At 41.0% G+C, this 26,108-nt stretch overlaps 2 protein-coding genes across 3 annotated transcripts; one reads left to right on the forward strand and one right to left on the reverse strand.

Moving 5' to 3' along the window:
• Positions 1-233: 233 nt before the first annotated feature.
• itpkcb (inositol-trisphosphate 3-kinase Cb) lies at positions 234-20,981 on the forward strand. 2 transcript variants are annotated; one of them, XM_088299813.1, is made up of 10 exons: positions 234-600; positions 2,627-2,777; positions 4,554-4,630; positions 4,726-5,823; positions 16,991-17,090; positions 17,175-17,388; positions 18,273-18,477; positions 18,599-18,700; positions 18,955-19,026; positions 19,702-20,981. In XM_088299813.1, the coding sequence occupies exons 4-10, from the start codon at positions 4,771-4,773 to the stop codon at positions 19,909-19,911; spliced, it is 1,956 nt and encodes a 651-aa protein (XP_088155939.1). In that variant the 5' UTR covers positions 234-600; positions 2,627-2,777; positions 4,554-4,630; positions 4,726-4,770; the 3' UTR covers positions 19,912-20,981. The 2 variants fall into 2 exon arrangements, with proteins under 2 accessions (XP_088155939.1, XP_088155941.1); XM_088299815.1 differs by lacking the exon at positions 2,627-2,777.
• Positions 20,982-21,379: 398 nt separating this feature from the next.
• Positions 21,380-26,090, reverse strand: actmap (actin maturation protease). Its single transcript, XM_088299816.1, is given in 7 exon segments — positions 21,380-21,867; positions 21,870-22,208; positions 22,655-22,725; positions 23,244-23,373; positions 24,452-24,570; positions 24,741-24,809; positions 25,471-26,090. Coding segments are annotated over 7 exon segments (972 nt in total). The 5' UTR covers positions 25,647-26,090; the 3' UTR covers positions 21,380-21,799.
• Between the last annotated feature and the right edge of the window lie 18 nt (positions 26,091-26,108).

Genomic DNA, 26,108 nt, shown 5'->3' on the forward strand with positions numbered 1-26,108 from the left:
TCCTGTTAATACCCCAAAAATAATTTTTAATATCAATAACTAAACTCGTTTGAATTATACAATACCATTTTATATATTTAAAAAATAGGGTAAAATATTTTGTATTAAACTCAATCATGTGTGAAAATTCTCATTTTATGTCAGTGTTTTAACATGTTTTTTTTTTTAACACAAAATGCATATTTTAATAAGTAAAGGCCACTTGAGTCTTTCAAAGGCAACACGCTTTAAGTCACATGACCAGAAATGTAACCCGTTTGCTAGTTTTGCCGTTTAGTCACCGCCTTTAGTTAACACATTTTGCGGAATTTCGTTGTTAATACGTTAGGGTTCCATGTATTATTTTCTTTTGTTTATCCCTTTTTCTGGGCGTTTGGTTAAGATGACTTGAATTGAAGTACTTTTCTACACTTCTCTCTGTTTTTGACAGGCGTTTCCTCTTTCACATTAACCGCAAAGGCTGCCTGACGCTCCAGGACAAAAGACCGGCGCGGCTCGGTGTGCTGCGGCTTCTTGCACATGCTTCAGGCACGCCATCAGACGACTTTTAAAAGCTGCCTACATAACTGACGCTCGCACACTAGTAGAACAACAACTCGGGTAAGTTTGGACATTTGACTTTCACTTACACGCGTTCTTTCTATTTCTTTGGTTTGCTTCAAAATACTTCGAATTGTATGAAAATAGAGTTTGACGTGTGTGGTTTAAAACAATCGACACTGCTGAAAATCATACAGTTGCATCTTATAATACAATATTGTTGAGAAGTTCTTTTATTTCAGTCATAGTATTCCAAAAGTAAAACTTGCACGAATTAATTCAGCGCACGGCAAATAATTTTCAAAAGGCCAAGTCTTACCCCAATTGTTATTTAAAATACAATAGTTTAAATTATTCGGGTGCAGAACCCTGAATTTGGGGTCACCATATCTTCCTTATTTTGTCATCTGACTCACAATCTTACAAGAATATTGAACAAGTTACAGTGTTGTAATAAATAAGTACGAGAGGACATGTTGCTTAATAAAACACTTCACAAAATTACTCACACAGTACTTCACATTTCAGTTCATACAAAGAAAAAAAAAACATCTTCACGTGGAATGCCTGCCGAAAGAAATGTGTTTTGATTTGCTTTTTAAAAACACAAGCGGCAACTGTTGGGTCAAATAAAAAGTGGATTGATTCTACAATTAGGGACCAATGGAACGCACGGCTCCTTCCGCATTTATTAGTTTTCAATCTTGTGTGAGGGAGACTATAGGATTATTTTCGTAGTGAAATGTACTTCTTAAAAAAAAAAGAAAACTCTTTCAGCACCTCTGCTGTATCTTGGACCAAACTATCACAGATTGTTTGACTTTATAATGACCAGCTGTATTGGTCAAGTTACTTCCATAATGTAATAGATTACATATTACTAGTTACTCTCTAATCTCGTTGCACACTTGAGTACAATGACATTAAAGGCATTTCTGATTCTGATTCTGATTACTTGCATCTGAAAGTAATAAGTTACTTTACAATACTAGAGTCTGTCTAGAGTAATGTGTTCCTCAAGTTTAAGATAGATAGATAGATAGATAGAGGGCTCAGTAACTGTAATAATTGTACAAAAATAGGATGAGTAACTCTTTTATTATTGCATTACTACCTAAAAGGAATATATTACTGTACCGTATCTCATTTGTAATGCATTACCCCCAACAGACCAGTATGAGATTTTGCCAGGTTGCTGAAATTGCAATCTTCTGAATGCAGCGTGCATGAAATCACTTGCATTGGCTGCTGTGACTGAAGGTTGAATGTAAACAAACAACCGATGTTTTTTTTGTTGTTTTTTTTTTTACAATAAATAAAAGGGCGTCATCGGACTGCGGTGACTTAACAGAGCAATCAAATGACACAAGTATGAAGAAGCCAAACCATTAAGGGCACCGTTTAACAACGCATTTTGTACTAATTCCCAAAGTGAACAGAATGAGAGTGATGGGGTTGAAGCAATGGAAAAGGCCAATAAATCCTAAGTCATTCGTTTAAAAAGTATAGAACTTTTTTTTTAGGGTGACATTGTAAAGTTGTGCAAATGAAACATCAAAAAATATTTATCTCTTAAGTACCGCCATCAAAATAAAGACAGAATTTTTCTTCCTTGAATGTTTATTTAATATTATCGTACACCACCTCATGGGCAGTTTGATCATCAACACTTTGCTTAAGTATCGGAAAATAAAAAGCTATTCTGAACAAATGTATTGAACTTAATACTTAGATACAGCTAAACTGTACTTGGGGATTGATTTTTTTTTTCCAGACAATGATTGCATCTTCTTCTGGATAATGAGGCAACATATTTTTTCCCCTGTGCTGACATGAACTGTCACACTCTATTTATAAATGTCAAAAATGTCCTTTGAAACTCCCAACTTCCTAAAAAAAAAAAGCATAATTAGACTGTACGTGTTGCATTTAGGCCCCATCCCCTCTTCATTAGCCAACTCATGATGAGTCTTTTTTTTTTGGGTGGAATATTTTTAATCTTGCTGACCTAAGAATGTGCGTATAAAGCATCAAGTATTTGTGTTTCATTCGCAATGAGCTGTTGTTTCCATTGTTATCGTTCCAGTCTCGTTTCCGCCGGGTGAACATTCCTTCCTGACTGCAGGCTGATTGCGCTGTCACAGTGAACGACAGAGAAGCGAGCACATGAATCCTGGAAGTATTTCGACTCTTCCAGGATGTCTTTCAAATTGATCAAGCGCAGCTCCCCGCACCATGTGTGTGAACATGTAAATGTGTTGAATGCATGCTGTGTTGTATCACATGTCGATCTTATTCTGACATCAAAGAGTTGTAGGACCACACTGAAAAGAGGGGACCATTGTTTCTAAATTTAAAATGTTATGAGGGGAGAGTCTTTATTTTCTGAAACCATTTTATTTAAAAAAAAACTGAATTTCTATTCATTTTAAGCGAGCAAACTTGCAAATTTATGAGAATTAATGAAGTAATCATATCGCAGGAGCAAAGTTGTCTTTAATTTTTTTCTCCTTCTACTGTGGCCTTAAATAGTTCGTTATACTTCAGCACCCTATAGGTGTGTCTTAGCTGTTTTTCATTTCAATCGTGGCTGCACTATTTTCCACTTGCCCTAGTTAGCTTGGCTATGGGTGTTATTTGATTGAATAATTGTCAGTATATTCTCTCATCAAACTGACAAACAGTTGTTTATCCAGTTCCCTTTGAAGGAGGAATGCGTTTGCTCACCAATTATTGCTGCTCCAATGAGCCTTATGACTGCAGGCGTTTTCTTTCATCTATTGTCATGTAATCCAGGAGTACTGTAATCCAATAGTACATGCTTTCTGTCTTTTTGTACGTCAAATATAGGTTAGTTATTTTTTGTTTGTTTGTTTGTTTTTTATAAAGAGGTCATGTCCAGATACAGGAAAGCGGTGCTACATTAGTGCAACATCTCAGTCTTCGCATACATCAAAATTAGGCTAATATTTGCCTCATTTTGGAAATGTTTTCCCTGCATTTGAATATCCCTGAGTGAATTAAGTGGTTGTCTTTGAAAATGCACTCTGGAGCAAACTGAAAGCTGGGCGGGGCACACTCTGGACTGGTTGACCATAACAAATAATAAAGCATGAAAACAATTTGTTATTCGGTATATTTGACAAAATAATCGTTTTCTCGAAGTCAGATTCTACCGAGCGACAAACGCGGGAGTGTGACGTCATTCCAAGGCAACCATGTCAGAGCTCACCATAGAAATTAAATCAGCCTGAAATTAAGACAGACGGAAATTGACTCACAAAGCAAAATCTCAAGCGCATCTGGGGGGCATTTGTTAGGGCGTTGCCATGGATCTAACTATGAATCTAGGACGTTTGCATGAAAAAAAACTCGAGTATTCTTAAAATAGATTTATTACTCAAAATACGATGGGTCGAGTTTACTTGACACTCAGTCTTTAAGGAGTTTCTCATTAAACATCCATCCATCATCTGTACCGCTTGTCCTCACGAGGGTCGCGGGGGGTGCTGGAGCCTATCCCAGCTATCTTCGGGCAGTAGGCGGGGGACACCCTGAACTGGTTGCCAGCCAATTGCAGGGCACACAGAGACGAACAACCATCCGCACTCACACTCATACCTAGGGGCAATTTCGAGTGTTCAATCGGCCTGCCATGCATGTTTTTGGAATGTGGGAGGAAACCGGAATACCCGGAGGAAACCCACGCAGGTACGGGGAGAACATGCAAACTCCACACAGGATGGCCGGAGCTGGGATTGAACCCACGCCGGATGCTGTCTCTCACTGTGAGGCCATCGTGCTAACCAGTCGGCCACAGAGCCGCTCTCATTAAACAGTTGTAGACCATTTTAATTTTACTGTGTTTTCCTCTATTTATGTGCATTATTCATGGTCATATTAAATATACTTATTTAAATTGGAGATGCATGGTGAATTAATAATGAGAGAGAGATATTAGCGAATTTGTCTTTTGTTTGTTGTTTATTTTGTTTTTTGTTTATGCTTGACAGTGAACAAGACGCTCTGCGCTCCCCACGAAGTGAGCAGTCTCCTTAAAAAAGACAATTGGACCGAAAGACTAAACAATGTAAGTTTTTTCCTCAGGACTGGGATTTATGACTAATGGTTTGGTGTGTAGTGAAGCTGCAGTGTTTTTTTTTTTTTTATCGTTGTACTTAACAGCTAAAGGGAGTGTCTCTGGAGTCATTCTCTACTACGGCGAGCGAGATGGGCCAATCTCGCTCGGTTGCGTCGCGTGCAGCCACCCCGGACAGAGAAACATGGAAAGCAGGCGAGGCGGCCCAGCGCCCCGACACACGTAGATTAAAAAGCGAGAGAAAGCGTTGCACTCTTCGGATAAACGGGAATCCGATGAAAAGACAGGCGCTGTCGTGTTTGGGGAGGCGAAAGCGAGACTCCAGCCCGACTCGACCGGAGCCGAACTGCGGAAGCGAAGCGGGGGAGCCAGCCACCCGACACGAACGTCGAGAGGGAAAGTTACCCAGGGACGGGGCCGAATCGGCGGCCGAGGAGCAGCCAGTCGCGGAGGCTGGCTCGTTGGAGGTGACGACGCCCGACCGAGATGTGAGCGGGGAGACGACGGTTGGCCCAACCGAGACGCTGCTTGCGGCGAAGCGGGGTGCCGAAGTGAGCGCTGCAGGCTGCGTGGAAACGAGTACCGCGCGGGAGGACAATGCCTCGGACCCCCCGGCGAGGGCCATGGAGTATCAGCAACTGGGGGGTGACAGCCATGAACGTGTCATGCCACCATTGGGAGAGTTGAGCTCGGAAGAGTCGGACTCTAAGCGGACTTTAACAAGCGTACAGTCGGGCGATTGTGTTAATCAAGTAGACGATTCAATTACAATGACCAAAGGTGATTTAATTACGCCCCCCTGTCCGCCTGAAGACACTAACTGTGATTCTGACAACCCTCCCCGGATTTCCTATTATCGCGGACCCATACCGAAACTCATCATCACCCGGGACCCCAGTCCCACCCGTTCCGAGGAGTCGTCCACCCGTTTGAGCCTCCGCACTGAGCTCAGCGCCGGGTGTTGCTCGGAGTTGCATCCGGACGACGAGTCTCCGTGCTCGGACAGCGGCTGCGGCGGGTCCCCGGCGCTCATGCGCTCCCTCAGGAAGCTATCCAACTCGTCTTCTCTCTGCCTGTCGTCCGCCTCTTCCTTCGAGGAGTCCGAGGACGACTACACGGGGAGCGACATCGAGTCCAGCTTGTCCCCGGCGAGGTCGCTCTGCAGCCCGGACGACGGGCCAGCGGTGAGTGCCTTCCAAGTCTTATCAGTGTTGGTTAAGCTAAAATATTTGCATCGCACACGTGTTCTTACATTGAAACATATGGGGCATATATAGCGTGAATGGAATTTAGTCTATGTGCTCTGCGATTGACTGGAAACCAGTTCACCTGACACCCAATGTCTGCTGGGATAGGCGCCAGCTCACCTGCAGTGTGGACAAGTGCATGGTTGCTTTGAAACTTATATAATTATTATACTCACATGCATACACTACGGTGGCTCAGACATACAATTCTATATTTATTAGACACTTTGCACAGGTGTTGCAGTAGTTGGTGATTGAAAAAATGTACGTGTTATTTGTGGAAATAAAGTTCAGCTCCATCATCCGAGCCACTTATCCTCACAAGAGTCACCAGCGTGCTGGCGCCTATCCCGGCTGTCTTCTTGCAGAAGAGAGAGGGGGGGGGGGGGGGGCACATACCTGTACTGGTTGTTAGCCAATCGCTGCTAGAGCTCAGATGTCACGCTAATTAAACAGGGACACACCAACTGTCACTTTTATGACTTCCTTAATTACGACAAGCATGTAACTGTTGACGTCAGAAAAGGAAGACCTTTACAAATTTTTCAACCAAGGAGATCCTTTACAGCACAGTTGACTGCGGGATAGCTTGATAAGGATTATCTGCGTCATCGACACTAGTGTGTCATCATTGTGTCTTTTTCTGGTTAGCGGCGTTGACGCAAGTGGCAGTTTTTCCAGTAGCTCTGTGTATTTAGTTTTTGAATGCTATTTTAGTTCATTTAATTAGTTTAATCAGTAGTCAATGTAACTTGTGGATGACTGAAGTCCGTCTGCCTGTCTGTCTATCTATATAATCAATCAATCCATCCATCCACTGGAGTACCCGCAGAAAACCCAAAACACAAGCACAGTGAGCATGTGCAAATTCTACAAAGGAAGAGAAGAGCACAGATTCGAATCGAGAACCTTTCACGGCAGCCCCGTTTAGTAAACTCCCCGTTACTCCCCCACTCTAGTCTCAAAAGCGAGGCTTGCTCAGCGAGTCGGCTGCTCCCATCACACTCACTCCTTTAACAGAATACAACACTTGTCTAAAAAGAACTTCAAAACAATCCGTGTGATTCGAGCTAAAATTGAAGATCTATCTGACTTTGTCGAATCAGCACTGTTGCTGTTTACCTCTCATTTTTTTTTTTTTTTAAAAGCGACTACAACTTGCATTCGCCGACTCAAAAGTCTCGGGCGCCTTTTCAAAAGAAGAAAGTATATACAAGTTCATGTGTATTCTCCTCTGGATGCTTGACTGCTCTGTGAAGTCAAAATTCTTGGAATGACAGACACTTCACTTAAAAAAAAAATCCTCAACTAGTGGCAGCTTTCCAACATGGACATATAATACGTTGTCTGCCCTACCCACAATGAAGAAGACGTTCACAATCATGCCATATTTTCCATTAATAATAATCTAATCAACATTACTTCTGAGCGGTCCACCCTGGTGTGGAATTTTAGTTTCCTCTTTTGCAGACAGAAAGTAAGACCGGTATGAGTCAGTCAGTCAACTGGAAGAGGTTTGAACGAGCCTCATTCATGATTAGGACACTATGTCAGCCAAAATCTTGGTCCGAGTCGCCCTCAAACTCACATCTAAATTCAGCTTCGTTGAGAGCTTGCTGATTCATTGTCTCGGTGGGCCTTCTTGGGTTAGTTAGTTTGACAGGTCGTTGTGTTTATGGAGTTGCAGGTTAATTTGTTGTCAGGGTCACATAACAAAATAGTTTTTTGTAGTAAATTATAATGTGATCAAAGTAAAGTGAAAATCCATCAATGATGTCGTTCATAATTTTCATCAATACACACTCTCCAAAACCGTGGAGAGTGTGTAGACGCCGACTACTCCGGACCTTAGGCGAAAGTGTGAGAAGTGGTACCGCTCCATGCCACTGGTGGCGGTGATAATCGTGCGTCGCCTTTTATGGTGATGTCGGATAATAAAAATTCGTGTATGACAGCGATCCCTTCGTCTTTGCGCTCTTCTGTCCAGCCAGCCGTTATGTCCATAGAGAAGATGCGATAAATGAGCAAAGTTGATTCAGTTCTTTGAATAGCTTAAATACTTTCTGACATTTTTTTTTCCAACAGGAAATACTTAATTCTTCTCATTTAAATAAAAACAAAAAATTACTTCATTATGATGGCTACACATTTAGGATCAAATGATTCAATTAATATAACTTGCACCTAATAACTCACTAACTGCCAGCCCAGGTAAAATGAATGCACTTTTTGGCGTCTATACCCGTCAATGGCAGTGAATGAATTAAGTCTAAGAATGCGTACATTAGAACAAAATGTAAAACATTTATTTTTACATGCACATTGCACTTAATTGCATATTTATACATGACAGTAGGTCTTACTTTAAATGATAATTTTGTTTAGTATGATTTAAGACCATCTGTCATAAAGAGACAACCTGGCATCATACGAGTGCTCTAATGCCCACTTTTGGATTTACAAGACATTTTATACTGTATTTATCATTTTATACTTGTTCAGGAATTAAGCAAGCAAAAATTCAGCTATTTCTTTTTCTGTTCTGGAATAGAAGTGAACACCTAATAATAATTTGATGAAGAAATTCATCAAAATGAAAAAAATGGTGTATTAATAAATACATAAAGCTTCCATCAGATGGTGGTCTGATACATTTTTTGAGCTATGGTACACTTCCTACTGCATTTAGCCAATGAGTGGACACTGTTGTTCGTTTACTGGCTATTACATTCCACTGGCAGGAAATGAGCAACCTGAGCACACTTGAGCTGTTCTAACAAACAGGATGACGTATTATCGTTAGTTTCTGATAAGAACCTGGGATTTAATTGGCACATTGTGTCCTCCTCCTAGTTAGGTTAATAACCCCCCCCCCCCAAAAAAAAAGACTTTGTGTCCCAGAAAGAGAAGAGTTGGTGTGATGGCTGCAGTCAGCCTCAAGAAAGCCTCAGCCTCGCTGTAAAACCAGTTACGGTCGGTACGCTCTGAAGGCTGCCGGAACTTGCTCACACACGCAGAGACGCACACACGCCGTCGACGTGATGGCGTGTCGTACTCTGAGTTGAGCGTGTGTCATGGAAAATTGAACTGAAGGCGAAGCAAGTTGCTAGGCAACGTCGTTGCCATATATGGTTTTTTTTTTTCTCTTCTTCTTGTTCTTCATGTCTTGAGCGCAACTCAGCACAAGAATGTTGCATGTAGGTGCTAATGGAGATATTGTTCAAGTGCAACAAAGCGCCTTTTACATATTCAGCCTGGAGTAAAAGTCATATTTTCCCGCTGATCATTTCAAGACACAAAGTGGAACAGAATACAAGAGGAAAAATGCTGTGAGCTGAGATAAGATTACAAACACTGACACTTAAACTGCAGTCGACATTTGTGTTTCCCCTTTTATGTGAGTGCAAAGTTTACAACACTTGGTTTGTGTGGTTATGCAAACTGGCTGTATTGAAATCCTTGAAATGAGGCAGTAAAGCAAATAAAGACCCAGAGGTAATTGATTTAGTGTGCCAGTGACAGGAAGCAACTTTGACTGTAGTGGTAAACATGACTATGACATTTTCCATTCATGATCGTAACACTAAATTTGGTAATTTTGGAGATGATGAAATGTTCCCAACGTAAATCCTCCTATTAGCCAAACTGCGTAAACGTCTCTAAAACGCAGGCCACAGGATTGAGTGGGACTTGGATGTCAGTCTTGAAGGCAAGCTTTATTTTTGTATAATATTACATTACAGTGATTTGATTTAAATACAATGGAAATCTGTTTTATGATCAAATTGTTTAAAAAGTTTAAAAATTAATATAAAACCTATTGTAATGTCTTGTTCAGGCTTGGGCAAATCACGGCCCGGGGGCCACATGCGGCCCCCGTTAAACGTTTTAATCCGGCCCGCCGAACTTGAAAAAAATTAAATGAATAAACCTTGTTAATGTTTTATTTTCTAAATACTGTGGTTTTTCAAAGACATATATATATTGTTGTAATACTTTTGTTCACTTTCATTTAAGATTAAATGTATTTTTTTTCTCCGATGAGGTGAGGTAACCAAAACCCTCCATCCATCTGCTCCTGCTCCGGCCCCTCTGTCCAATTTCCAATCAAAAAGTTTGCCCACACCTGGTCTAGTTTATAGGGACACAAAAACACGCAAAAAGGAGATTTGGGAGATGAGTCCTTTAGACTACATTGCGTCTCCTTTTTTTTAATCGTATTTTTCACCTATGCATATTTTACTGAGAAGCCAGAACGGATGTGTCTGCTTTTGTCACTACTAACTTGCTGTGACACAACACATTTAATTTCTGATTCAATGTTCGATGTTCGCCATTTGACTTGGTTTCTTCAAACGAATATGGGGGAAATATGACCAATATTCATTTATGGGAAAAGTTTATCTCAGACATTCCTGAACTCCTATTTTATAATGAGCCGTAGGTGTAGCCATAGCATGGGTGGAGGCGTTAAGCGACCAAATTCTTAACAATCAATTATGCCCATCCCAAGTCATCATTACTAATGCCATGCAACCGTATTCAATGGCTCTTGGAGTCATTTGGGTCACGTATGAGCTAGAGCAGAGGTATTCAATTACGACGAAAATTTCTTCCAATTAAAAGGTCCGAACCAAAGTCCAACTTCCCGAAATGTCTAGCCTATGTTCACATTTTTATATAGTTTCAATATTTAGTCATTTTCAACAGAGCGCACTTATATACGAAATATTTAGCAATGTTCCCATTAAACACCTTTGCCAGTCAAACAAATATAAGGCGTTTATTTCACATTCAAGAAAATGTGGCTCCAGGAATTTAAGGGTGCTACTTCCAGAAAAAAAACAGTAACATATCTCCTGCAGAAATATATCAAGTGCTAAGCATTGAGTTAACATCTTTTTTAGTTATCAGCCTAAAAAAACGGAAATCCTAATTATCCAAGTAAAACAGGTCAACATGTTCAGTACACAATCAATAAAAATGGCTGTCCTCATGAAAAACTCATTCAAAATGAGCTTTGACACCACTTTTTCTTTTGAATATTTTTTTAACTTCTCTTAATGAGAAAAATGAGTTTGTGACTGCCCTGCCAGTGACTTAAATCTGGGTTGGAACGGAGTCAGGGCCATTGGGATTTGGTAGATTATTTCACACATCTGGGTTTAGTGTTTTCCTTTAAATAATGTTTGTGCAACCACATTTAAGCACTCCTTCACAACTTCCCCATCACTTGAACGTTTTTTTTATGTTTCCCCAAAATCCATGATACTTTTACTGAATATTCGTTTGCATGCCGCTGGGATGTAAACGAAAATGTAAAAATCTGTTATACTGCACTCGAAGTTCGATGTTTTTGCGTGCGCTCGCCTCAAACGTCAGCGGATAACTTTGCAAAAAAGGGCGGTGCTTTGTTTCGTAGTGGCGCTTCGAAATGTTGCGGCGGTTTCGGAGCATATGATGCACACTGGTTTTGAATCGGCTGCAGCCAGAACGAAACTAAATTTCTCCGTCCATTCATTTAAAACAAGACGCATCGACCTCGCTAACTTTTTAGCAAGGCATACTGTCAGCAGCACTCTCTTCCGGTCTGCTGCGCAATTGGCAGTGGATCGTAAACAAAAGATTTGATTGGCTCAAATCAGTGACGCCTTTTCCGTATTTACTAGAATTGCAGCGGCAACGTTTGCGAATGCGCCCTGAAAAAAAATCATCATAGATTGGCCATGGGTCCGATACGAATCATCCCGCGGTCCGGATCCGGGTGGGAAAAATACGGCCTGCAGGCCACACATGGCCCGGTCTGTCCTTAAATCTGGCCCATTGAGCATTTACATGATCAACAATCCTGTAATGTAACTCGTTTTTTTCCCCTCAAATATGTTCATTCAAATTATTCTTTAAAAATGTTAAAAATCAAATCAATTTAAGAATTGGTTAATTGTATTATTAATAGATATATAAGGTTGGTAAAGTGGTATCTGTGTTGTAGTATCAGAGCATTTTTATTTTTCAAAATTTTTAAATACTGCAGTTGGTTAATTGTAAATGCAATATATATTCTCAGTAATACAGTATCTATTTGTAATAAAGTGAACAATTTTACATAAAATAATTAAAAATAAGGTCAATAACTAATTTACACAGTATGATTAGTAAAATAATTTTGTTCTGTATTGTCTTAAAATGATCAACTGTTTTTCCAATTTGTATTTTAATTAACTATACATTGAAATGGTTTATTGCAATTAATTTAATATAAATTATTTTAAATATACATTTAATCTTGTTTTATTTTATTAAATTATTAGTTAATTGATTCAAAATAAATTGGTGAGAATGAATCATTTTGTTATTAAACAAATCTTTTTTCCACCCTCCTTCAACATTTTTACATCCTAGCAATGCACACGCTTTGTAAATGAGACGTGGCTCTTGAACATTCCCGTGTCATTGGTGCAAAATTGCCATCAACACATTTTGACGAGTCGCCAACACCTGGGACAATGTGGGGCAACGGGATGTGGTTTTTGATATAAAACGTACGGTTGCAAACGGATGCCGGGGCACGCAGCGTGCACTTGCGACAGTCGTTCGACAGGTTCTGCCGTCAAGCGTGCGTGCGTGTGCACGTGAACACATACATCTTCCATCCCTTACATTGCTTTCCATTCAGTTCTTGCAAGCTCCCCTCAGCCCTCAACATTCGAACAACTTTGTCACTGCCTTTGACTTTGCACCACCTCGCATGCCTCCTGTAGGTTTACACGCCACTGTGGAATTTGCCACAGTGGGAGTGAAAGGAGGTCCGCTCTTCCTACCTACCCCCACTTCATCATCTAGCTGCTATTGGCTCTGTGAGGGGGCTCAGCATGGGGGGGTGAATTATGGGATGAGGAGGAACAAAGAACACGGGAGAGATGGTAAAGAAAGTGAAAGGACGAGTTGTAGACGGGAGCAAAGTGGCCTCGACAAAGTAAAAGGACGTGATAGGATGTTGAAACGCCACCAATGGCGTTTGGTATTCACCCGCAAAGAAGTTCGCAGAGGACCCGAAGGGGCTCCGTGTGAACATTTGACAGGAGGATTATGAAGCAGGCAGTGCAAGCCTGCACATGTTGACTGGGAGAACAACAGAAGGTGCTCGAGCTAGCGAGGCAAGTGAGAAAAAGATGTTTGGGGAGGATTCCAGGACGAGGCCCACCAGTGGCGACGCTTTACTGACGGTGAAGGAAAGAGTTTTTGTTTTGTCTGTGGGGGCTGCATGTACGTGTGTGATGGCCTTCTGTCTATGAACTAGATTTAAAATCCTCAAGGAAAAGCTGCTTTTGGAAGTTAGTTCCTAAAACTTGCATTTGAAATGATGTTCAGAGACTTTTTTGCCGTCCATTGTCCACAACCTGGGCACCCTTCCATCATCGTGCCTCCATCCTTATTCTTAAAATAATCGTCCTGCGTCCTTCCGTCCTTGCATTTCACCAGTCTGTAAAAAAAAAGCATCTGTGCATGACGAGAGGCTAACGGCAAAGGTTTCAGAATTCATAAACATTATTTAAAGTTCATTAGCTGGCTAATTTCCTATTCACATCCACTTACCATAATTAATTTACAGACTGCAAAAAAATAAACAAATAAAAAGCCACAATAGCCTAATGTATCCATAAAAACAGATTTCTACATACATTAGCTGCAACGGACGAATAGCTGCGAGTCTCCACGTTATTAAATGTTGAATTATCTATATTCTAAACACCGGGAGACGTTTTAACCCCCTAAAATAGTTACAAAGGGTATCAGAATCTTTTCTGGATTCTTGTTTTTACATGAGGCAAATTCACAGGTGAGCTCGGACCCGGTCACACTGTAGAGATGGCTGCATTCATTGCACTTCATCCCTTTGCTCAATTTAGAACGTAACTTAAGTTGCTTATTTTGGCTCTCAATTGCTTATTCACACGTATTGCTTCTGTGTTTTGGCCGACGTCGAGTCTCTTTTTCTTTCTCTTTCTCTTTCTCTCAGCTGAACTGAGTTAAAGGGCCGGCCTCACACAACAGCATTACAAGATTTCATTGTACTCTGAATGCAAATATTCAAATTCTATACCTGCGGCATTTAACCCGGTTTGGGACGCTTAAAGGCACGGTTGAAAACCCACTTTCGTCTTTGCTTTGTCCGTCCTTTTTTTTTTTTCAAAACATTTCGTCCTCCGTCCCAAAAATGGGCGTCTGCTCCGTAGGTTCCTCCCACATTCCAATGTTCTGTTTTGTGTTTATCATAGGTTTTAAAAGGTGAACGGTTGTTTTGTCTGTACTCTATGTGCCCTGTCAATGATTTGCAACCAGTCCTGCGTGTACCCTGCCTCTCACCCACATACAACTGGGATTGACTTCAACTCTTGTTTTGACCTTCAACAGAATAAGGATTAGAAATGTATGCGTGGACCGACCAGTCTGAATATGTTATGAGGCGATAACGTCTGCGTTATAAAACAAAACAAAGAGCATCTATCAGCATAGGGATGTCATGATGTGATGTCCCCCCCCCCCCCCCCGATCCAATTTCGGATAGAGGGCTTCGTTTGTTCAGTGGCTTCAGTGTGCGTCTGCGCGTCGTGCGTGTGTGTGTGTGTGTGTTTTAGAAATGCTAAGAGTCACACTGACCCACCATACTCTGTGAGCCCATTGTCATGTGACCCTCACACTTATCATGGGTCCCCACGAGGACATTCGGCTTTCTTTTCAAGGACAACATCATTGTCTTTTCCGCTTTAGAAAGACAAGTGCTGCATTGTCCACCAATCTAGACCGTAATCGTAGAATTGAACAAAAACCGAATGAAGGTGAAAGGAGTGGTGATGCTTTTGCAGTTAAATTCAATACAATACAATATAACTTTATTTATTGAGCGCATTTCACAACAGCTGGTCCTGTAACAAAGCGCTTTCCAGATGGAAATGACTCATGAGACCCCTTTAATAAATTTGTAAAAAAAAAAATAGACATGCATTTTGTTATCAAATACATAGATGTAAAAATTAATTAATCGATTGGTTGATTGCATGTAAAAAAAATAAAATTAAAAAAACAACAAATATGGACTCATGAGTACTCAGGGTGACTGAAGGGTGTTGGTGTGATGGAGCCACGGTCACGAGTCAGTGTCAAAAGTTCAAGATGAAATCAGCCTTTACGGCAAAACATTCTGCAAGTCGTTTGACGCACGTGCGTTTCATCAGCATTCTCTGAAGTGACGTGCTTTGTCGAGGTTAATTTGAAGGCCAATTCCACAGGTGGCTCCGAGTCACTCATTATTTACGCCCCAAACTTTCCCAACGCTGAGTAGCTGTCTTGAAAAGCCACAAACAATAACAATGAGTGACTGCTGACATGATCTCATTTTGCTCTGACAACTTGGCTTCGCTTACAGTAAACATGCAGTATGTTGAGTGGGTATAAAAAGTCGATAAAGTCTTTACTGGAATGCAAGATTTTTGTAAAAAAAAAAAAAATCAATAAAATGAATCTTTTTTTTTCAGGGCCGATACCATTACAGAAACCGATTAGTAATAGTCAAGGGGGCCGATAACCGATATTTGTAACCCATATTTATTTTGAGTAGAAGAGAAAATATTGGCGTCAAAACAAAAAAGAAAAAAAAGTTGGTTCACCAATGTTTAGCCTTTTTCTTAATTTTTTTTTTTAATGTTTTTTTGTGAGTAAACTGCTCTGACTTTGATGTACAGTATGAGCACAATTATTTATTTATTTATTTATTTATTTTGCTCATGTGTGAAATTTCTGGATGTTCTTGTTTCCGAAGCAAAACGGTGGATGATTGGTTAATGCAGTGCAAAAGTCACAGGATCAATCCTCCCTGTGTGGAGTTTCTCCCCGTGCCTGCGTGGGTTTTCTCCGGGTATTTCGGTTTCCTCCCACATTCCAAAAACATGCATGGCAGGTTAATTGGACTCTCTAAATTGTCCCAAGGTATGAGTGTGAGCGCGGATGGTTGTTCGTATTTGTATGCCCTGTGATTGGCTGGCAACCAGTTCAGGATGTCCCCCGCCTACTGCCTAAAGATAGCTGGGTTAGGCTCCAGCACCCCCCCGCGCGACCCCAGTGAGGAGAAGCAGTACAGATAATGTATGGATTATTTTTGTATTTTTTTTACTGTTATAAATGAATACAGTTGCTATCTTTTGACTGTTATTAATCACAGTCATAATGTTACTTTAACATTTTATGTACTTAAAGGTTTAATAATGGCAAAAGTTTAAACTTGCAGTGAACAAACTCACTGTTTTCAATATTTTGTTCCGCTTTCGCTCGGTGCAATTTTAACCAATTGACCGTCACAATTATACCAACTTTCCAAACGAACAAAGGTCCGCTGTTTCCGCTCGCTGCGGATATTGCCTCACGTCAACTGTTTTATTGTGACAGAATTTCCACACAGCAGCCGTGGAAAGAATGCATGTGAGGCGCGCGGAGATATTACAAGCATGTAAACACGGCGGTGATAGGAGGGTAGGCGTTGCATCAAGTTTCACCGCTTGCGTTGTAAGGATTATTTTCATGTTTCACCCTCTCTCGCTCCTGTTTTGGTCACTTGTGCAACATTACTTCCAAGTCACACACACACACACACACACACACACCCCAAAGCTCAAACTGCGGAAGTAAATAAACAAGTGATGACACGCATGCGTTTTACATTTGAGTTGTCTCACACACACACACACACACACGCACGCACGCACGCACGCACACCCCCACGCACGCACGCACACACACACGCACTCTAATCTGTTTCTTGCGTCAAAGTCCCAACTGAACACTGTCCTCGCCCCACAGATAAAACTCAAAGTTTCAGACAGTAAGGCTCTGTTTTACAACACTGCACTTTAGTAAATGTTTTATGAATGGGCTTTGTCGGTGCACCTGAAAGGGGAGGACCCGTCCAATGTCTACTAAGGTGTGTGTGGGGGTGTGTGTGTGTTTGTATGTTCAAGTGCCTTTTGCCCACTCTGTGCTACTTGACAAAGCGACCGGCGAGCGTTTCATATTGAACCCCAACAATGACGCCCTTGTGTTCCTCTTCCAGAATAAGTCGTGGCATAAGTTGAAGACCATGGTGCACTGGTCTCCATTCGTCGTGTCCTTCAAGAAGCGTTACCCGTGGGTGCAGCTCGCCGGCCATGCAGGTATGCTCATGAACCGCATGCCACGCGTGACCAGTCGTCCAACACGAGGGCTTTTTAATTGTCAACCTGCTCGTCTTTGTTTAGGCAACTTCCAGGCCGGCGAGAACGGTCGGCTATTAAAACGTTACTGCGAGTGCGAGCAGCAGTGTCTCCAGAAGCTGATGAAGGACACGCTTAAGCCGTACGTGCCTGGCTATTATGGGGTGGTGCAGAGAGACGCAGAGGACTACAACCTGATGGACGATCTGCTGGCTGATTTTGACTCGCCGTCCATCATGGATTGTAAAATGGGCAGCAGGTGAGAAGAAAAATGCTTTAAGGTGCCCTCTGCGTGGAGGAAGGTTACGGCAACCGTGATCAACCTTGATTTTATACAAAGCACAGCGTAACCTCTCAGCATTCAATGCACTACAATTTTATTTTATAAAGATGGCGAGGATAAAAAACTTTTTTTTTAGAGATTTATTGACTGTTCAGTTCAGTTCTCAGTCTTTTGTAAAAAAAAAATAAAAATGAAAACATTTTTAATGCCTTCTCACCTCCTAAAACTGGAAAATTGTGATTACATAATCACTCAACTTTCCAAAAACTGCAGCAAAAAGTAACCTTTTGCAGGCATCACTCCTAAAAAATGTTTTTTTCTAAAGTCGATCTCCACAGTTAAAGCATAGAACAACTTTTGAGACGATGCTAGCTTAAAAAAAATGTAGTTGGCTTCAGAAATAATAGATGAGCTCCAATAAAACATCAGTGGGAGCGAAGGCTACAAATAACAATTATTGTAATAATCGATTAAAATGCCATTTGTTTTGTTGCTGGGTGGATGAATTGGATTTAAAATAAATAAATAAATAATTTCTTTTTTGTCCTTTCAACCCAAAACAGAGCATTCTTTCAACTTGACAGAAAATGTTCAAACATAAATAAATCATGATTCCGTTACTGGTTTGGTCCATAACAAGTCAGAAAGGAGGCAAAAATGTTGACCGTTGTTCTCTAAAGTAAAAGCAAATGTTTAAGCACTCTGCTTTCATGGACGACTACGGAAATCAGACAATTTTTCCTGTCACGAGGCTGAATCGGTTGACTATCAGTTTAACATGCTTATTGTTAAATAGGGAAACACTTAATTGCAAAATAAAATCCATCATTCATGTGAAAAATGTATCATTTTCTCCCAAGGACCTATTTGGAGGAGGAGCTGTTGAAAGCGAGAGAGCGTCCGCGCTTGCGCAAGGACATGTATGACAAGATGGTCGCCGTGGACCCCGGGGCGCCCACTGAACAGGAGAGGGCCCAGCAAGGTGTGCTCAAGCCCCGATACATGCAGTGGAGGGAGACGCTCAGCTCCACCGCCACGCTTGGCTTCCGCATCGAGGGTATCAAGGTCAGTCATCGTTTCCGAAATGGATTCCGTTCAATTATTTGCAGTGGAGAAAAAAAAGAATTTTGAAAATAGAAGGTTTGAATGAGAGGCAGCCCTCGTTCTTGTTTCTTTGCATCTGCAGAAAGCTGATGGCACCTGCAACACCAATTTTAAGACCACCAAACTCAAGGAGCAAGTGATGCAAGCCCTGGAGGACTTTGTTGACGGAAACTCTCAGACCTTGGTGGGTTTACCGTCACGTTTGCTTTAAAAGACGACTGTAATTGTTAAGGTTCTCCCCCCCAACCCCCAATTTTTATATCTCCGCCCATCACACAAGTTTTTTTTTTTTTAATTTTGGTGCCTGTTATCACTTGAAGTTTCTAAATGGTTACACTTTTGGACTTTGGCAGATCCACTGTGTACTCTATAAACAAACGTAACTGTCAGGCGAACTACATTTTGAGGATTTTGTTCTTTTCCCTCCCTTTCGATTAGACGCTTTACCTGCAGCGCTTGGAGGAGCTGCGGTCAGTGCTGGAACAGTCACATTTCTTCAAGACACATGAGGTAACACACGCGCACACTCACAAACACAAACACACACGTAGCCTCCTAAACAAACCTGTTGGCTGAGTTTTGACATTTGGTGATATTTCACCCTGAGATGCCTCCGTGTTTGTGTATCGCCCGCAGTGGAGGAATGTAACAAAAGACACATACTTAGCGACTGTATTCACACATGTATCTTATTAATGTACAGTGGCACAGGTTGAATTTGTTCCGTAATCATGCTTGTAAACGCAAATCATCTTTGTCCACTAAAATAAATGGAGCCATTAATCCATTCACGTTACATTAAAAAAATTTTTTTAAAAAGTGGCATATTTTTTAAAAAGAAAGTTGTAAGCGTTGCTGTACTTTAAGTGCTTACTTTTTCGCTGTACATTTGAAAGCAGTTATCTGGTATCTACTTGTTACTCCGTAATTTGTTGAAACTGTCTCACACACACACGCCAGTTGTCTTTTTGCAGCCTAAAAACCAATAACTCCTGGGATTCCCAAACTCTCAAATGTGTGGGGGGGGGGGGAGACCACATTATGTACTTTTCAGTTTCCATGATGAGCTTACTCAGCATTTTTTGTTGCTCTATCCTCAACATTAGCAAATCATTTCAACATGTTTTGATAGCATAAACAATAAAAGTTTTAATAAAAGACTTTGGCCCACCTGTGATCTTGCAGGTTGTCGGCAGCTCTCTACTTTTTGTACACGACGCCACGGGGAAGGCCCGCGTGTGGATGATCGACTTCGGCAAAACGGTACCCCTGCCCGCCCACAGGATTTTGGACCACCGGACCCCCTGGGTGGAGGGCAACCAGGAGGACGGCTACATGTGGGGGCTGGACAACCTCATAGACATCTTGGGCTCCATGCTGCCTCAGGCGTCCTGAGCTGGACAAGACTTCTCGATAATAAAACTGGAATGAAGAACAGATTGCGAACTTACGCCACTTAAGCAAGATAGGACTTTGATGGATAAGTGGATTGCAGTCTTCAAGTCGTCAGCTCCTTTCGAGACATCATCACAGCCTCCTTTCACGGTTTGCAAATAAACACACAGCAACACTAAAACACTGCCTATCCAACCACGTCAACATGTGTGAATGCAATTTTATTTAAATTGTCTGGCCTTTATATAATCCGCTTAATTTTGTATGAAATCTGTGCCTACCTTTTTAAAAGAAAGAACTTTACTGCTATTTTTTTGTCCACCTTTATAGTCAACGCGCTTTAGAGAACAATGATGAACGTGGGCTCCCCGCAATCCCCTTTCATGGATCTTAATGCAAGCAGCAGCCATTTTTTTGTTTGGAACGAGCTGCGATATGCACCCTCAAGAAAGCCATCGCTCCAAACGAGACGTAAAGCTGGGAAGCAGCACTGCAGTCGGGTTTACACACGCACATAATGAAGAATTGCGCTGTTTTATACTTTCACAGCGACGTTGGAGCCATACAAAAGTATCAAGGAACATTTAAAACTGGAACAAGCTCATTAAGGTAATGACTTTTCTCTTTTTTTTTTTTTTTTTTTTTTTTACCGTCTTGTATCGTGATCTTCAAACTGGACCGGGTTTACTGTATGTGGAAAAGAGCAGCAATAATTTAATGCACGATTAGAAATGATTGACGTGCCATAGTAAATGACCTTGTGTCTTTGTGTGTGTATGCTGATATTGCACACAGGAAATCAGCGTCATCGCTGAAGCATCCACTTGTTTACAAAGTACTACTTCTTCCATGCATGTATACCAGCTAACAAGTTCTTTTTTTTTTCCCCTTCTCCTAAACGGGTGCTGTCTAATGTGAGGAAATTGAATATAATAATTTTTATATTCTATAAGCACAAGCATATTTTTAAGTGGAGAAACTGCAACAACAGGTTACATTTGATATGGAAACTTCTTTGCTTCTTTGCCATGAAGGTAATGGATTGCAATAAAACTGGAAATAAGATGTCAGAGTGGCGTTTTCTTACAACTATTCTGTTTTTTTTATTTCCTACAAATTGCATCAATGGGCCAGGTTTTAGCCACGCCCCAAAAATTCAATAAACGAATAAGGTGGAAAAACAGTAAATTGATATCGCCACAATTGTTACATAATTCTGTCTGTGCTAGTTTTCACGCGATTATCTTAAAACATGTCTAAAGTATTTAGAAGCTCTTGAAAGGGGAAGTCAACCCGCCCAAAAATATTTGCAATAAAATGTTCAATGTGCTTTGACTAGTCTAAACATGGCATTCTGATTAAAATTGCATTTGGAATACGAGTTAAGCAGCAAAATGCGTCCGTTTTTCGCCATCTCAGGGGAAGAAAGCCCTCGCTTAAAAACGAAGCTGGGTTTCCGCACACAATATAAGACAATACAACTTTATTTACACACACACAAACGCAAAAGAATTGAAATGTTTTATACTTTGACGGTGATGTCATTTTCAGTCGACAGTAAGTGGCAAAATGGCCGCCCAGTAAGCTGTCAAAAAACAGTTGGATTTTACAGCAAGAAATGCAATATTACCCAGAATGCTGTGTTTCGACTAGTGGGACTAACATAGACCATATTCTTGTCAAGACATTTTTGGGCTTCACTTCCCCTTTAATTAAAGGAAAGTATTTGATGTGCAAAGTTTCTTATTTGGGCTGTGCAAAAAATGAATTGTACATAAATAAATTCATCTGCACTTTTATTACAGGAGTTAAATCAGTTCTTTGACCATTTTTTAAACACAAACTCTACTTTCATTTCAGTACAGAAATATGTCCGCGTTTCGACCCATCACTGTTGACCGTTTAAAACAATCTTCTCCATCGGCCCATTCACGCGATGCTGTTTATGTGCCCCACATCACATTCTGTCCTAATGTGCAATAAAACAGCCTGACCGGCCAACCCGGCTTCCACTCCACCTTCAGGCAGCACGTATTGTGTCCCGTCGCTGCGTCTTTGCCGGTCCATCATTTTCAGCTGCTCATTGCTACGGGCGACGCTGTCCAAATTCCACAGCTGGTAGCGCAGACTTTTCCCCTGCTTGGCCAGAATGTAAATCTCTCGGAGACAAGAACTGTCCACAGTGGGACACGGTGAGGAAAAGCCGGAGTGTCCAGGCAGGTGAATCCACGACAGAGTGGGGTCGGGCTGTGTGGGCGTTGCCCTGACGTCAGCCCGGTTCAGACCCAGGAGAACACCTGCAAGGTAAAGAAAATGGAGGGCGGTCGGTTTAACGCTAGCAAAAGAACTGAACTACATTTACAACCTCAATTGTAGTATTCGTTGCCCTGGCCAATGTCATTTAAACTATTAGCTATGAGACGGTGACTTTAACCATTCAGATTTCAAATTTGTCTTCACAGAGCCAACGTGCCGGCACTCAATGATGACAGCAATTTTATGTCCTCTGATTGGTTGATCTGAATCAAACTTGTTAGTCGACCCCCCGCATACTCACAGTTCGGGGATCCGTGGCATCGCATATTTGCAGATTATTTAGCATCATTCTCCGCGAATAGTGGAAGTCAGCTATACACATGAATAATCACCATCTTTGATGTATCTTATTGAATTTCTAATATTATTTCATCATTCACTAAATAAATAGATTCTGAACATTTGCAATTTGCCGTCAATGTCTTACCTGAAGCCACAGCCCAGTGCGCCCTGTGGCCGCCGCGCTCGCAAGGCTCATGATTGTAGTCTTCGTCATATCTGGATGAACAATGTCAAGGCTTACATTTACTGGTTTTAAACTACTTGCGGCTGGGCTCAGTCTGTCCAGTAAATCTTTTGTCATCAGCCTATTTATGAAAATCTGCCCTTGCACCCCACTCTGACGTAACAGTGGGGCTCATTTGCACAATAACCATAATAAAACCTTAATTTCCTTTCTAATTTACTGTGACATGATCAGATCCAAAGCCAATTTCAAGTGAGTGCAGGACTATACTCTTTGAAACACTAACATGAATCCATGTTAGAATTGTACTAACAACCAAAAGGTAAGCAGAGCTGCAGCACAAACTTCGTGTTCAGTGATGAAGCTGTGAAGTGCTGCACCCAAAAGTGAAAATGCTCTCATTATTATTAGGGCCGATTGCATAGAATCTACTCTAATACCCGATCGTCATGAGCTCCAGGCACCCTCATGAGGACAAGCACTTTAGAAAATGGATGCATGTAACATTTAACACTGTACTGCAGAGTTAAAAAAAAAAAAAAAAAGATACGGGATGAGAACAGGCTGTCTGCTCCACAAGTGTGCGACGATCCTGGCGGCGTTGTCACCTCTCAAACCACCCGAGAGCAACTCCGCCCTGCAGCCACACACCTCCTCGGCCAGCAGCGCCATGTTTTGAGCTGGCAAAGAAAAGATATGAGTGGCCGTCAGGGATGACATTCAAGATTACCTCTCACACACTACTAAAATGATCTCACTAAACAACATTTTTGAACTCACACACACACACACATTTCTTAAATGAGCTTACACATAAAAATGCCACTGAAATGCTTTCAAGCACTCTACTGTAAAACTCTCAACACACTACTGAAACGCTCTCACACACACAACTAAAACACTCTCATTCACCAATTGAAATGCTTTAATACACAAAAGAAACATGTTTTATACACTACGCAGAGACTCATAATCCTTCCTGAAATGTTCTGACACACTATTTAAGTGCTCACAAAACCAAAGAAACACTCTCACACACTACTGAAATGCTCTCATACACACTACTGAAATACTTGAACATTCACTATTGAAACACTCTCACACACTACCTGAATGTTTTCATATATAAAGACTACCGAAATAATTGAACATACACAAGTGAAACACTCTCACACACTGAAATGCTCTCGTAAAGACTCCTTAAATACTGGAACATACCCGATTGACACCCTCTCACACACTACCAAAATTCTCTCATATATAAAGACTACTAAAATACTTGAACATACACTATTGAAACACACTACTGAAATGCTCTCATACAGACAACTGAAACACCTTTGTACGTGACTAAAAAGACCTTTGTACATACTACTGAAAGGCTCAAATGCTCACAATTGAAATGCTCTCACACGCTACTTAAACACTCTCACATTCTACTGTAATAAAGTATAGACACTAGGGCTGAATGATGAATTTATTTTGCAAGATAATCGTGACGTGATAAAAAGTGATTTACTCTTGGCTAAAGCTGCAATTTAAATGGTCATTGCTGCAACTTCCAAGCCTCCCGCTGAATAGATAGATAGTAATTTTAAGTGTGTTTTCTATCGAACGAGACCTGGAGGCGAGAATGTAACATGTTGGATATTTACCCCCTTGCAAAAAAAAAACAAAAAAACTTTAGTGTGTGTTGCCTGGTTGCTGTCGTTGTCTGTTGTGTGCGAGTGTGTGGCTGATTTTATTTTTGTTCTTCACCTGAGAACATTTCACCCTGTGCTGTGAAGCCTCGGTCGAGCGCAATCTGAACCACGGCGTTCATGTCAACAGCCGGCCGTCGCAGGTGAGCTGCCATCCACAAGGCCACCAAGCCGCACCTACAAGAGAAACACAAAAACAGCATCAGCGTACCGTCACACCCTGGCAAATATAGTATGCTTAATAACGACGTCAATGTGAAAGTATTTTGTGAGTTTCCAGCGTTACATAAGTATGCTATCAGTCACAGGCAGAGCATGAGGGGACATGACGAGCATTCCGCACTTACTGTGGTCCGTCTTGGATCAGTGAAGGCACGTACGTGTTTACCAGAGTCCAGTGGAGAGCTCGGCTAAAACTGAAGCACACAACAAATGAAATCAGACTTACTATTCAATTACTGCTTTTAAGCACAGAGAAAAAGTTCAAATCAATTAGTCAAGCATGTTGACATTAAAAAAGGAAAAAGGCTTGATTGTTTATAAATGGCGGCAAAAGAAACAAACAACACCAACAACAACAAAAAGAATACAAGTTTTAATGTAAATACTGAAGAAATACACAAGAATAAAAACAACTTTTGACAGGAGATTCAAATTATAAAGAATAAGTGATGTTTGGCATGTAATTACTGCTTCTACTATCATTACTACGACTAATAATAAGGTTCCAAAAAATCAAAAGCACAAAAAATTATTCTTACGTGGGACGTAATGTAAATAATACTTTAGAAATAAACACACAGTAACAATACTACAATATAATTTTAGTGAGGATGAGCTGTTCAGAAAATGAATCAATAAATGAAATTACATATAAAAATAATGTATTTTTTTCATGTTCTTAAGACATTCTTTTATTACATTATTCTTTTGTTTTCTTGCAAGACGTTGTTTGCAGCACGTGATCTTTATCTCGTGTGAATGTAAACCAATTGATGCAAGTGAAGGAATACTGTCATAACAATGTAATTAACAAATAACAAATTATTATTTTTATTATTATTACTTATCGGTCACCTGCTCTCCCTCTGACTGATGAGCAGGAGAGGCTCCGTGTTGTCTCCTTCCACTGGGCTCCTGCTGCCTCCTATCGTCTGATACAACTTTTTCTTTTTTCCGGTTGAATCTGGGGGTGCTGGAGGAGGAGGTGGCAGAGGAGGTGGAGGAAGAGAAGGCATGGAGCACCCTGACATTTCCCCAGATGTTTTGACAGGGAGAGTGACGCTTGATTAAATTGCAACTACACTTTACTTACATACTGCACTGTACAATAACAAGCACCCCTCTTCCTGTTACGAATACTACAGCGAGGAACTGCGTTAGTACGCGCTAACTAACCGTGGTAATATTCTGTTAACGACTATGACTGACAAACATAAATCGCATTGTTCTATTGCGCATAAGGATTACTTTTCATTAGTTCTATTTACGCACTTTCGTGGTAGCCCTACAGCCTAGCGAAGCCGGTGCTTATGACCATATTTGGGAACTGCCAACATTCTTCTTCGTGTATTCGGCTGGTCGTTGCATCGCCGAACATGCACTTTGTCACTTCCTGTGCGAAATGAAATGATTAGATGATTTTAGGATTGGCGGAACACTGGCGACTCGACCAGCTCATTTTCAAAACATTTTAGAGTAACTCTATCAAGTCG

The sequence above is a fragment of the Idiotropiscis lumnitzeri genome, chromosome 7 (genome assembly GCF_059441095.1).
Source record: "Idiotropiscis lumnitzeri isolate Australia: NSW breed Sydney's pygmy pipehorse chromosome 7, RoL_Ilum_1.0, whole genome shotgun sequence".
NCBI lineage: Eukaryota > Metazoa > Chordata > Actinopteri > Syngnathiformes > Syngnathidae > Idiotropiscis > Idiotropiscis lumnitzeri.

Excerpts from the sequence above, each read along its gene's own strand:
- itpkcb (XM_088299813.1), top strand. The coding sequence starts at position 4,771 with ATGGGCCAATCTCGCTCGGTTGCGTCGCGTGCAGCCACCCCGGACAGA. Across the intron at positions 5,824-16,990 it reads GCCCGGACGACGGGCCAGCG|AATAAGTCGTGGCATAAGTT; the intron begins GTGAGTGCCTTC and ends TTCCTCTTCCAG. Across the intron at positions 18,701-18,954 it reads ACGGAAACTCTCAGACCTTG|ACGCTTTACCTGCAGCGCTT; the intron begins GTGGGTTTACCG and ends CCTTTCGATTAG.